The sequence below is a fragment of the Anneissia japonica genome, unplaced genomic scaffold (genome assembly GCF_011630105.1).
Source record: "Anneissia japonica isolate Jap-2015-1 unplaced genomic scaffold, ASM1163010v1 scaffold1302_len1884557_cov193, whole genome shotgun sequence".
NCBI lineage: Eukaryota > Metazoa > Echinodermata > Crinoidea > Comatulida > Comatulidae > Anneissia > Anneissia japonica.
In genome coordinates this window covers 1,721,471-1,734,473 of record NW_022736804.1, presented here as the reverse complement: position 1 = coordinate 1,734,473, position 13,003 = coordinate 1,721,471, and the positions used below count along the sequence as shown (strand labels likewise).

Genomic DNA, 13,003 nt, shown 5'->3' with positions numbered 1-13,003 from the left:
GAGGACAGTGAGTTCATACATTAATTTTCTTTTGATACAAATCTCGTCTCGCAAAGAATACTGTATGCGCACCTCTGTCCATGCTTGCGCAAACATTTAAAAAAAAAACGTGATTTCCCTCTCTCCCATAATCTAATTCACATTATAAACAGCCCTGCTTTATTCGTATCTCATCTTTTATTCGTACTGCATTCGATCATCATGATTACCGTAGTCATGGTCGCAAAAATGTCCCCTCCTATCTTAGTTCGTTTACCGTGTATAATAGACCCTACGGTACTTCCAGTCTATAGCTTTAAAATGTCGAATTGTTAATTTTTTTCCTTTAGTAAGCAAGCTTTGCAAGCTTTGACCAGCTGAGTGTATTGTAGGGGTTGTATTTCTTTTAATGTCTGAATAAAATTGATGAGTGAATAACCCGTCGACACGAGGACACATAATTTTGTTTACTTTAGTGTACACATATAAAGTAGACATGGCCTAAATATCATGCCAAACAATTAGATAGATTTATAGTCCTAGCTAACATATCGATCTCAATGATGAACTATTGTACACAAGGCGTTAACGTTTAACCAGGATAATATTATTAATAATGAAATGTATACAATAGCACGTGAGAGGCGTCCATACATGTTTCAAAGTCCACTTCTTAGTCTGTTAACAGCCGAAAGTGGTCTAAATCGAAAAGGACAAGTCGTAAAAAGGCAACGAAATATAGCATATTATTGGGAAGGTAAGATTAATTCACGGTCTAGATCTGCAATAGGCTACTTAATTATACTAGTATTTTGTATCTTATATTTTTTGAGGATTGACTGAATGGTTTATTCTTTTTGTTTTTTATTGCTGTGAAGGTCAGTTAATAATTCAATCTATAAATTTATTGATTGTCTTCAAGTTCCGCTCAGGAAAATCCCCGATCTTCGCGCATCGTCGCCAGCAAGTGGCGGCCAATTATTATGGACGATCGGACTATTTTTTGTCGTTTCTTATTGGACCTACTAAGGATTTCATAACACGTATACGTACCGATACGGTTACTATATTATAATTGAAATTTGCAAAGCTTATTATAGGCCTGTTTATAATAGTTTATTGTGCATCAGAATGGATCCAAAGAGGTGGGGAGGAGGGGCATGGGGGACGTGCCCACCCGTCAATTTTTGCCATTGATACCAATAACTTGACTATATTCAGTATACGGCAACGTCATAACAATACATAGCAATTGGTATTCTTAAAAGTTAAAACAAGCTTTAAAATAGGAAAAAGATTAAAGTTAAACTAAATAAAATGCGATGTTGTAAACCATGGTATACTAGGATAGCCCATGAAAGTTAATTGTATAAAAACAATTTATTTCCAAAGCGGTCGTTGAGAAAAAAAAAAAAAAAAAAAAAAAAAAAAAAAAAAAAAAAAAAAAACCATAGTACAGTAATACAATTAAATTTAAAGGGCGCATAGCATAAAATAGTATGTTAAAAAGGCATATTAAAATATGTTAATACAATTATTATAGTATAAAATTCGAAGGTTAAAATTTATAAATTTAAAACAATGTAGTAAGATATAAAAATTGGAAGAATAAAACCTTTAAAACATAATACAGTAAAAAAAAAAAGGCGACACCCCTAGGGGACAATTTTCCGTGAAACGAGGGGAAATATATCTACACTAAAGCCAACCCCTATTAAGGGCACGGGGACACTTTCTGAGTGTGCAAAATGGTCAAATTCAATACAATTTAACCCCTAATAAGAGAGCACTTATTTGTTTTACTGTATCAAAAAAACTAAAGTAGTTTCAAAATAAGAAAAAAATCTTTCAAATTGATATTTTGACAACTTTTGAGCAATAAACTTAACGTCAAACCAGAATTTTTCCTTCACAATCTTTAGAATGTGTTATCGTATAGGCCTAAATACAATCTTGTCATTTTTCACCATTAACCATGGGGATTTCTAATTTTGTGTATTTTCACATACCGGTACTGTAGGCTAATGTAACAGTACAGCTGCACCCTGACTTCTAATTAAGTCGTCACTCTATCCTGTCTTGTACATCCAATAGAAAGCTCTATATTTGACCATTAATATAACACTCGAATCAAGAAATAATTAATATCCAGAAAATAGGCATGTATAGTTTTAATTACATATCAGTTGATTTTATATCATAATTGATTTATTAATTGCATTGCAAATTATTGTTATAAATTAGTTATAATTCAACTGCAACTCATTCAATTAAAATAAAATTTATAAAGATTCTATGTCATCATTGTACGAAAACATGCCCTATTAAGGGGATAATTTCAAGTTTTTTGGGGCATCCCTATTAAGACGACAATTTCTTTGGTCCCGAAGGTGTCCTCTTAATAGGGGTTCTACTGTAATTGGAATTCGGAAATTTAAGGAACTACCGCTCATGGTATTGTGATTTAGTCTCATCGATAATCTAAAAAATTTCACTCATATACACAGGACTACTATTAAATATTTAAAAAACGTGATCAAGACGGAGAAATTTAACCCGATCATCAGCTTTTAAAAATCCGAGTTCAGATAGTTCAAATTGACCAACATGACTAAGAGGGCCCTTATCCGTTATAAATCGTATCATTTTGTTTTGTGTAGTGTGAAGTCTAAATTATTCTTATAATTTGCTTTTTTAATTACCGAGTTAGCTACAGCCTCTCCGGACACATGTTAGTCAATATCTACTCCTAGATAATTTATAGAGGGAGGAGCAATTAACCCGCTACAGTGAGCGGAGCGATCACGTGGACCTGTCTCTTATACACATCTAGATGTGTATAAGAGACAGCTCTCCGCGTCCTCCCCTAGATTCGCCACTGGTTTTTCCAATTTGCAGTAATAGCTTATTATCCACTAACCATTGTTACAGTTAACAATGTTCGATCCGAGCATTACCGTAACTTATTATTTTCATTTTATGTAGGCCTATGTATTATAAAACAGGAAAACAAATACGTCCCCGTTCGAAAAATTCTTGATCCGCCACTGACTAAGATTATCATGTAAACGTAGTAGTAAGAAAGGACATTCTGTGCACTGCATTAATATATTGTCTCCATTTTTATTTATGTTTTGTTTAAAAATCTTAATTTTCATAGATGGCCGATCCAAATAGTGCGTATCCTCCCCAGCAATCTTATGGCCAACAGTCTCCGGCATACGTTCCCCAGCAGGCAAATTATAATGCGCCACAGTATGGACAACAACAGCCACAGTACGGCCAACCACAGGCACAGTACGTCATGCAGCCACCACCCCAGTACGGTCAGCCACAATATCCCCAGCAACAAAATTATGGCACTGGAGTAGCTAGCTCCGCGTCAGGTATGTTTTAATCCAAATTCAAATGTTTTGCTGTGTGTGTTGGTGGTGGGGGTGTTTTCGAATTGGGGATAGTGGTTTTAAGTCATAGGTCAATTAAGGGATTTGCATTTGTGAAAAGTTTGCATAACAACACTGGTGGTGCCAGCGTGGGGGAGGGTCGCTGGGACTGCCCCTCCCCTTGGTGAGAGCTCCATCCCCCCGCCTTTCACTGTCGGGAAGAAAAACAATTCGTCGTAGAGAAAAAAAATATATATACGTATTTTCTACATATTAGTTGACTTATAAGCCATTGAAACCCCAAAATTGCTTCCTCCCTTGATCATTTCTAAGAACTTAGAGCAACGACCAACCACGCTCTCGTCGGGGACATCGGCCACTACACCCGTCGGAGATCGGCCCGCCCCCTTAACAACAGTACTATCTGAGAGTCGAGTATTATAATCGTAGCGTTTGGAAGGAACGTGTCGTTTAAACTATACAAACAGCGATTGAAACACTTTATGTTGTGTATGTTTCTTTAGGGCACACTAGCGTTTCACTGGGCGATAATGACAACAGCGATTTACGAGAGGAAGGCGGATTCACTACTACATTCAACAACGTCAATACAAGACGAGTGTTCATTAGGAAGGTACGTGTGGTGTACACATCTTTTAACATATCTATCTAGAACAAAGGATTCCTTCAAAGACAGTGGCGTATCGAGGAATCGAATATTCAAATGTGGCTGGGGCTGATGCCCGTGCGGGTGGGGGCTGATGTGAGGGAGCGAACGTTAAGTGGAGAAACGAAGATTAAGCAAGAGGGAGGGTGTTAGGCAAAACAGGTGATGTAAGATAAGACTAATTGAGTGTATAGCCTATTTTCTTTTGCTGGGTGCGCAACATTTCTTTTCGTGGAGGGAGAGTGTGCCTCGTCACGCACCGTAGAATGGATACGCCACTGATCAAATAAATTTTGATATTGATGGATTTTTTTTTATTCAAAATTTTGAATAGGAAATACCCCAGAAAATAAGTTAAACATGTCGAGGAATAAGGAGTCTATGTATATACGTTAATCAACTTGGCCATTGGGACTTCGTTGGCAATTCAGCTGATTAGAAGGGAATGAATGAAATATGAAAGGCTTTGGGATGAATAGGAAAGTAACAGGCCTTGAAATGATTCCAATTACCAATTCATTGTAATAATAACATTTATTGATAATCATCTAACCAATCATTTGAACCAAATATTTGATAATTTTTTGGTACATTTGCATTTGTTTTGGTTTTTTTCTTCTCTGTTGTTGTTAAGCGCCTCGAGGTTGTGTCAACGTGAGGCGCTATATAAATCCAGAATTATTATTATTATTATTAAACAACCTGATTGTTCACTTTTGTCCATGCGTAATTGAACAGCACTAATGAATTCGATTGCATTGTTAGCAGAAGGTTCTGGCTTCTAATCCCGGTTTGGTCAACTTTTTTACCCCCCTTCCCCCCTTTGTAGATTCCTCTTGTTTAACGTTCCAACTTTATATTATGATATAATCATGATTTATTTATTTATTTACTTAAAGGTTTACATCACTCTTTCAATTCAACTTCTCATTACTTTCGGTGTTGTAGCGGTCTTCAGCTACGTGTGAGTATATATATATTTGTAAATGTATTTCTCTCAAATTAATATCTCTCTGAAAACATAGCTATGTTGTTGGCTATAATAAAGGTAATTGAGTCAAATTCCAATGAATAGAAATCATATATAATAAATATAATTGTATATATATATGTGTGTGTATAGACCATTTTATGTGTATATATATACATATATATAATCAATCTTTTTGTCAGTGTTGTTTTAGGGTCTTGCTTATTTGATTATATATGTGTGTATGCATTTGTATGCGTATATACATCTATGTAAATATTGATCTGTATTAATATTATTTTCTTCTTTAGGGATTCAATTGCTGATTGGGTTCAAGATAACCCTGGCGCTTACTATGCTTCTTAGTACGTATACCTACATTCAGTTTTCATTTATCCAATCACGACAATCATCGTCATCAACACTCATCATCATCACTCATCACTATCAACAAAATCATTGTTATTACCGGTAACAGGGCCATCATCTCGAATGATGTTTGTGCCAGGAACACAATAGGAATGATGTTTTTTCCCCCAACCTATCGTGCTATCTCATTACGCGGTTACGTCACCAAACTTGTGAAAAAATATCGCAAGTGATTCCGATGCTAAACAGACCCACAACCTCTAGATAGCTAGATAACCGCTTGTTTAGTAATTATGGGTTCAATTTCAGTTTTTTTTTGTTTTTTTTTTCACAAGTATTTTGGGATGTACACTTTGATAACACGTCGGCCAAAATCATTCTTATCATCATCATCTTCATCATTAATGGTGGTTGTCTTCGTTATAATCATTCACAACGCCCTCATCGACTGCATCACTGATCATCACCATTGTCATATTTTTTTTTCATCAATATTAGTGTCGTTATTATCACCATTTATCAACATCATCATCATTATCATCATCATCATAATCATTTAATATTGTGCTGCGCCTTTCGCTCGCCATAGTGTTTTCACCATTGTCATATTTTTTTTTTCATCAATATTAGTGTCGTTATTATCACCATTTATCAACATCATCATCATTATCATCATCATCATAATCATTTAATATCCTTATCATCATCGTTAGCAAATTACCGTCATCATAATCGTTAGCTTCATTATTGTTATCGCCGCCATCATTATCAACATTCATCGTTGTCGTCGTTGTTATAATTTTCAACATCATCAATATCCATTTTTAAAAATAATTTTTCCATGTTCCACACACAGTATATATTAATAATATTAGTAAACTATAACAAAACTATAATTGCAACCTTGGTCCGAGTCTTCAGCGATTTTTCTTATTTTTTTTTTATCCGTAATTGTTTTCATATATGTTTTGGTTTACTTTATAATTTGAACATCATTTCATTATATATGAGGAAAAGCCTTATATTCTGTTATACAGACTTAGCAAGTCTACTTATTATTATTATTATTATTATTATTATTATTATTATTATTATTATTATTATTATTATTATTATTATTATTATTATTATTATTATTATTATTATTATATTCATTATTTCTACAGCGGTATATTCATATTTACTTACATCGCACTAGTGTGTTGCCAAGGACTTGCGAGGAAATCGCCCATCAACTACATCGCGCTCGCTGTGTTAGTAAGTTGCAAACATTAAATTAAATACTATTAATTAATGCAGTAGTTAATAATATTTACCATATATTGTTGCTGGTAAGTCGCTGTAAGTATACAAGTCAAGAACCAAGTCAGATAATTTAGCCTTTAATAAGCTTGAAATAATACAAATAAGAAATAATACAAAAGAAAAAAAAATCAAATTCATCTTTTATACTGGACTTACTTCTCTTAAGTGGCAGTATTTGGCTAAAGGCCGCCCACCTCTGACAATGTCCGTATATCGACTCCTTCATTTTGCTGTCAACGATATTTCATTGAGTAACATCATTAGGAAATACATTAGATGGTAAAATATGACAAACGAAAATTAACGTAAATTCTTCAAATGCAGTTATAAATGTTTTTTTTTCTAAATTGTAGGGTCTTTGATTAGTTCCCCAACTTATTTATACAACAGCAAATCACTATCACTATATAATCTACTTGGCTATGACATACTTGTTGATTACTTTCAATAAAATATTATTAACTATTTTATTTTTAAAAAAAATTCTAGACATTGAGTTTGACGTACATGGCGGCCACAATTGCCAGGTAAATATTTTTGATTTAAAAAAAAAATCCCTTTTTTTTTAATTGCGTAGTTTCTCTATCAACCACTGTTAGGCCTTTGCCTTTGAATGTGTACCCCTTACCTGTTAAGTGATGTCTAACTAACAGGGGAAGTGAGCGCCATCAATCGCACTGTTGCCGACAACACTTCCTTGAAATACCAACTGTTTATAAAAAATTTTTATGTTATTTTTTCATTCAGTTTCTATGAACAAAAAGTTGTGTTCATCGCTATGGGAACCACACTGGTAAGAATGCATCTGTTATTTTTAGATATTCAGTTACTAGTAGTTTTCTAGTAATTTTTCCATTAAAAAGAGAAATTCACGTTAAGATACACTTCTTTCGTTCTAGGCTCTGTCGGAATTGTTAAGTCCTGTCGAGACTATTACATTTTATTTGAAAAAAAAATCATGTGACATGTCAAAATACGGCTATGATGACATCACATCATGACCATATATAGCCTCAACATGACTATATATGGGCACACAATAGTTTTTGGGTTTTTTTTTTTTGTCAAAGTTGATAGTGTAAACAGAGCTGTATACTCCCCGTTAATATAGCACTTAGGCCCTATTAATAATAACTCATCACACACTGAAGTACATTTCGATCAATCTTACATCTATAAATTAAATTGTTCAGACTTAATTTCGTAATATTTGAGCAAACACTGTCTGGTTCCCCTAGCGACATCTATTCTTGATGGAGAGACGTCAACTTTTGAAGATGCATACTTATTAATTACCGACTTATTAATTATTTCAAACTCAACAGACATTTTCTGATTAAGTACAATTATAAAGGAATGCGACTAAATTCTATTCAGAAAATAATTAAAGGAGGCCGACTTTTTTAATAATAATAATAATATGTCGTTCTTATATAGCGCTTAATGCCTTAACAAAGCCTCTAAGCGCTTCACATTATTACCCCGGTCATTGGATCAAACACATATGGAACACATTAAACACTAAATGAAATTATTAAATTAAATATCTCCATAATATTGCGGCTAGTAATCAGCGCAGTGTTGGAACCTACCAGGTACCCACTTGTACTCCTGGGTGGAGAGGGGTAACCGTAGATAAAGTGCCTTGACAAGCGATTTGCACAGCGAGAGTTTCGAACCCCCGACCTCGAGGTTGGGAGTCCAAGCCACAACCGATGCGCCAACCACTTCTACAACTCAATTTTTGTAGCCATGCAGACTGAGATGAGAGAGTTAAATAAAATCATTGAAATGCAGTAGGCCTATATCATTCTATGATGGGCATGAATAGCTTCCAAACAGCCTTTTTATTCATATTCATAATTTGATCAAATAAGAGACTGATCGGTAACAAATGGAACTGGTCCATGTACAAAATACCATCAGAATGACATAACAATTCAATAATAAATAGCACAAACTCAATAGTACAATTCATAGGCCAACGTTATACATCAATCTTGCTTTCAGAGAAAGTAAAATGATAATACTAAGGGTTGCTTCTGGCTAATTTTTTCTTAGCAACTTCTGACGATCAACCCAAGAGTTAATCATTAACTATAGAATACTTTTTTGCATTGTCTGCTTAAAGGAATTACACATCTTGCGCCTAATTTTGCGTCACGATATAAATGAGAAACGCGTTGCTTACGACCCGTATAGGGACATCCGATACCAAGGATTTGATCAATTCTAAATGTAGGCCTATGTCTTCAAGAAAAAAATCGAATGATATGTGCTTCACTTTAATATGACCCATGAAATCAACGCGTAAACGTGACGTAATGCAACTGATACACCAATCAATACTGACTCAAGAATTTAAGGAATTATGACCATGACGTAGACTCGACATCATATAATTTGTTTTGTATTTAATTGATCTTTGGTCTTTACGTGACGAGTTTCTTAATCTTCTATGCTCAATATATTCATGTTTTATATCATCATTTTCAATTTATCTTAGGCCCCGAGAGAAGAAAATGTAGGTCAAATTATGCATTATAGTGTAGTTGTTTTTCATTTCTACTTGAATATAAATAACATGGCCTATATTTAAGCCCTATATGGAAAAAAATAGATAAACAATAGTAATTACAATAGTGCTCAAATAGAGGAACATAATTATGTTATAATCTTATCAAACATATCTCCTCAACAACAGGTTTCTTTTTCACTATTTGATGGAACCGACGCTGCAACCGCTCACTATCAAAGCGAGCACCATACTGCTAAGACCACAGAGCCATATTTGGCGAGGATCAACGCGCAGATATATTAATTTTGTCCCCTGCTTCCTTTTGTTGTGGTTTCTGTAGGCCCTATTTTCAGTCTCTTACTTCCTTTTTGTGTTGCTAATTACTTGTTAATTAGTGGGGTTTGAACATACTGAAATATATCAATATGTCAATTATTAGTTCTTTGATAGTGACTAAAAAACTCGTTTTGAAAAATTATTGTCAATTACTTCCTTTTGTCATGATGGGGCAGAAATAGAGTTGGAGAGGGTGCATTTACATATATTAACAATTGATGTAATGCAATCTTGCAATCTGCCAAGCAGAATAATTTGTGATTATCCATGGAACAACCATACAGTTATAGAATCTTAATTCGATGATTTTTTTTAACTAATTATTTTTTTTTTCGCAGGGTATCACGATTGCAATAACTCTGTTCAGTATACAGACCAAGATTGACTTCACAAAGATGGCAGCGTTCATCTGCATTTTCTCAATGTCAGTGTTTATGTTTGGATTCTTCTGTATCTTCTTCTATAACGAGGTATATATTCTGCATTTTAAAATTATTCTAAGGGTCCCTTATATGGTGTAATATTATTCTAAGGGTCCCTTATATGGTGTAAAATTATACGACAGGAAATCACATTTGTATACTGTATACGCACACTGGCTTACCTTTCAGTTAAGCCCCGCCCCTTGGATATTGTTGCTTATGTCCCACTAAACAATAGCATAAATTATGGAAACGCGCGTATTCCTGGCACTGTTCTGATTGGTCAGTTGTTAAGGGCAATAATGTTGTTGCCAGTGGTGGCGCCAGAAAATCTCTAATAGGGTTCACAGGGCGAGTTTTTTTAGCTTACTATGGTCCAAAATGTGCTTTTAGACCATAATATTAGGGTGGCATCAAAATAACGTTATTTGGATAGGCCAATTATTATTTTATTAGTTTTTGATCAGACGACCTATTCGTGCGTCGGACGACATGGTGTCCAGGCCTGTCTGACTTGGGGGAAAATTCCTTCCCCCTCCCCCCTCGCGCCACCACTGGCTGTTGCTGCACGTTTCTTCTTAAGAATGATTCACTAGATACTTACATTAGGCCTATACTTTTTACAACTGAAATAAAAGACAGTGGTATTAAATATTGAATCATGGACCGTAGGATTTGTATTGGTCAGTGACTCTTGGTCTATGGTGCTCATATTAGATTCTTAATGAACGATCGGACTCATATTAAAAGGGTAAAAGAGGCTTACAAATACTTTTGTAGGATGGTTTTAATAAGTCAAACTCCATTAAGAGTAATACAAGCCATTGTGGTTCAATTTTTTTTGTGGCATCATATTATTTTTCATCTTATTTTTATTTTAATTCTTTGTAATATAATTTATTTTGCTCAAATTTCTAGGTTGCGTATACTGTCTACGGCTGGCTTATTGCTCTTCTGTTTGGCATGGTAAAACATAATAAATATTATTCAACAAAATGTCTGTGTTCAACTAGAAAACACTAGGCCTAACATCATTATTAATATTTTCAATCATTATCTTCGTCGTCACTACCATTATTGTTATTATTTTCATTATTATTATTGTTATTATTATTAGGCCTATTATTATTATTATTGTTTTCATTACCATTATTATTACAATGTTCTTACATAATAGGCCTATATATAATATGTTTAATTCATTATTAATAGGTTTAGCTGTAATTGCATATAGTACTCGTATAGTTATGATCATACTATATCAACACAATATTAATGAGCCGCCATTGTTGTTTGCAGTACCTGATGTTTGACACCCATCTCATAATGGGAGGCAAGAAGTATGAGCTAAGTGAAGAAGAGTACGTGTTTGCATCCGTGATTCTCTACATCGACATCGTCTACTTATTCCTCATCCTCCTTTCGTTATTCGGCAAAAACTAAATACACGGTCGCCTTGATTCTCAACATCTGTACACACGTGATTAATTGGGATATTATAGACACGATGTTCAGATGAGTAGGTTACAGTCGTGTCGCGCCAAAATGAATGCTTAAAATATAACACATGGTTTACTCGTGGTAAATCTCATAAATACTCACTTTGGCACGCGACACTAAAGTTGTACGCGATGCACGCACATTGACTCAACGTCAAGCCATCCTTGTGATTTTAAAAATGTTGTAACATAGGTATACATACAATAATTTTGTTGATTTGTGATAAACTTTTAACACACGGAGGCCCGTAAACCTTCAACAATATGATAGGCTTAGTTAGATATTAAATTTGTGTGGTGTATATACTCGCACATTACACATAGGTGCGCACAGAAATAAGTTCCTCTATTCTTTGCAAATACTGTATACTACAATTCTAGTAATCAATTTATTGTACCCCAGTAAAACATAACTAACACAACAGACTGACCTTCCGCTAAGCACCGTCCCTTGGATGTCGGACAACACATGTTTGTGAGACGCGCGCGTATTCATGGCTCTTTTCTGATTGGTCAGTTGTTAAGTTAGATTGGTACTCCGGAAAGGTGTATTGTATGGATCTTTGTCTCATTTGAATTTGATTGATAGCTAATTTAATCATTTTAATGTAAGTCGATGATATTTTGGTGTTTACTTTTTCCTACGTTCTTTCTTTTAATACCTTTTGTGATTGTTGCAATTTCTGGACTGTAATGATTTTGTGTGACGGCCCGTGATCGTCAGCAAGCGCTTTTTTGGGTCACTCTCCGTGAATAAAGTTGAATAAAAAAATTACCGTTTTGAAATTAATTTAGGCATTACTGATATGTAAACTTGTCATTCAAAGTTTCGTATTAAGACCTTTCCATGTTGTTGAACCAAACCAAAGCATTTTGTATGTGCCAAGGCTAAAAAAATATTGATCACATACTGTTATTGTAGAACTGTACAAAGTTCAAGTAGTATGCCATTGGCAGATCCGGGTGGGGGTTCAAGGGTCAAGGGGGGTGTTCAAGGGTCAAGGGGTTCGGACGAACCCCCCTCTGTGACGAAACGTAACAAAATACTATTGGATCCTGGCTTACAAAAGGCATTACCAACCGTTTCGCATCGTGCGGGACGGTCCCGATTTTGGATGTAACACGCATTTGGCAGAAACACATGCGTGATCTTAAATTTGTCACGCGTCTACGCATAACGACGAATAATCACGAATTTAGGGAAAATATATTTAAAATTAGAAGAAATTAATTTTATTAAAAATATAAAACAACCATGCAGCAACTTGAGTCATTAGAAAGCTTCGTTATCTCGTTTGAGATTCAATTCACCGAAAGCTTTGGCGGCGCGTGCGGTCTTGCGCGTTCATTGTCACAACCAATAATGTTGATTATTATTATGTGACTGAAACTGCAGTTGTCAACATCAAACACGCAGGTAAGTACAGTATTTACGTGAATACTTAATTCACTGACGCATTAATAAAAATTGATTGGTATGGTTAACTGGTTCTGGTTGTGGTGGGTAAGGCCGACCTCCTATGGACTCCAAACGTGTAGGACCATGGTTCTTAAT

The 13,003-nt window shown here is 34.8% G+C and overlaps 1 protein-coding gene across 1 annotated transcript; it reads left to right on the top strand.

Annotated features, from left to right (window-relative positions):
- Window positions 1-617: 617 nt before the first annotated feature.
- LOC117116889 (protein lifeguard 1-like) lies at window positions 618-12,238 on the top strand. Its single transcript, XM_033261010.1, has 11 exons — window positions 618-736; window positions 3,140-3,365; window positions 3,887-3,996; window positions 4,929-4,993; window positions 5,311-5,364; window positions 6,535-6,625; window positions 7,163-7,200; window positions 7,421-7,466; window positions 9,866-9,997; window positions 10,868-10,915; window positions 11,249-12,238. The coding sequence occupies exons 2-11, from the start codon at window positions 3,140-3,142 to the stop codon at window positions 11,390-11,392; spliced, it is 954 nt and encodes a 317-aa protein (XP_033116901.1). The 5' UTR covers window positions 618-736; the 3' UTR covers window positions 11,393-12,238.
- The last annotated feature ends 765 nt before the right edge of the window (window positions 12,239-13,003 follow it).

What these genes read in the sequence shown, in the direction of transcription:
- LOC117116889 (XM_033261010.1), top strand. Translation starts at nt 3,140, where the DNA reads ATGGCCGATCCAAATAGTGCGTATCCTCCCCAGCAATCTTATGGCCAA. An exon ending in AGTAGCTAGCTCCGCGTCAG is followed by an intron (nt 3,366 to 3,886) that starts GTATGTTTTAAT and finishes ATGTTTCTTTAG; the next exon opens with GGCACACTAGCGTTTCACTG. An exon ending in GTATCTTCTTCTATAACGAG is followed by an intron (nt 9,998 to 10,867) that starts GTATATATTCTG and finishes TCAAATTTCTAG; the next exon opens with GTTGCGTATACTGTCTACGG.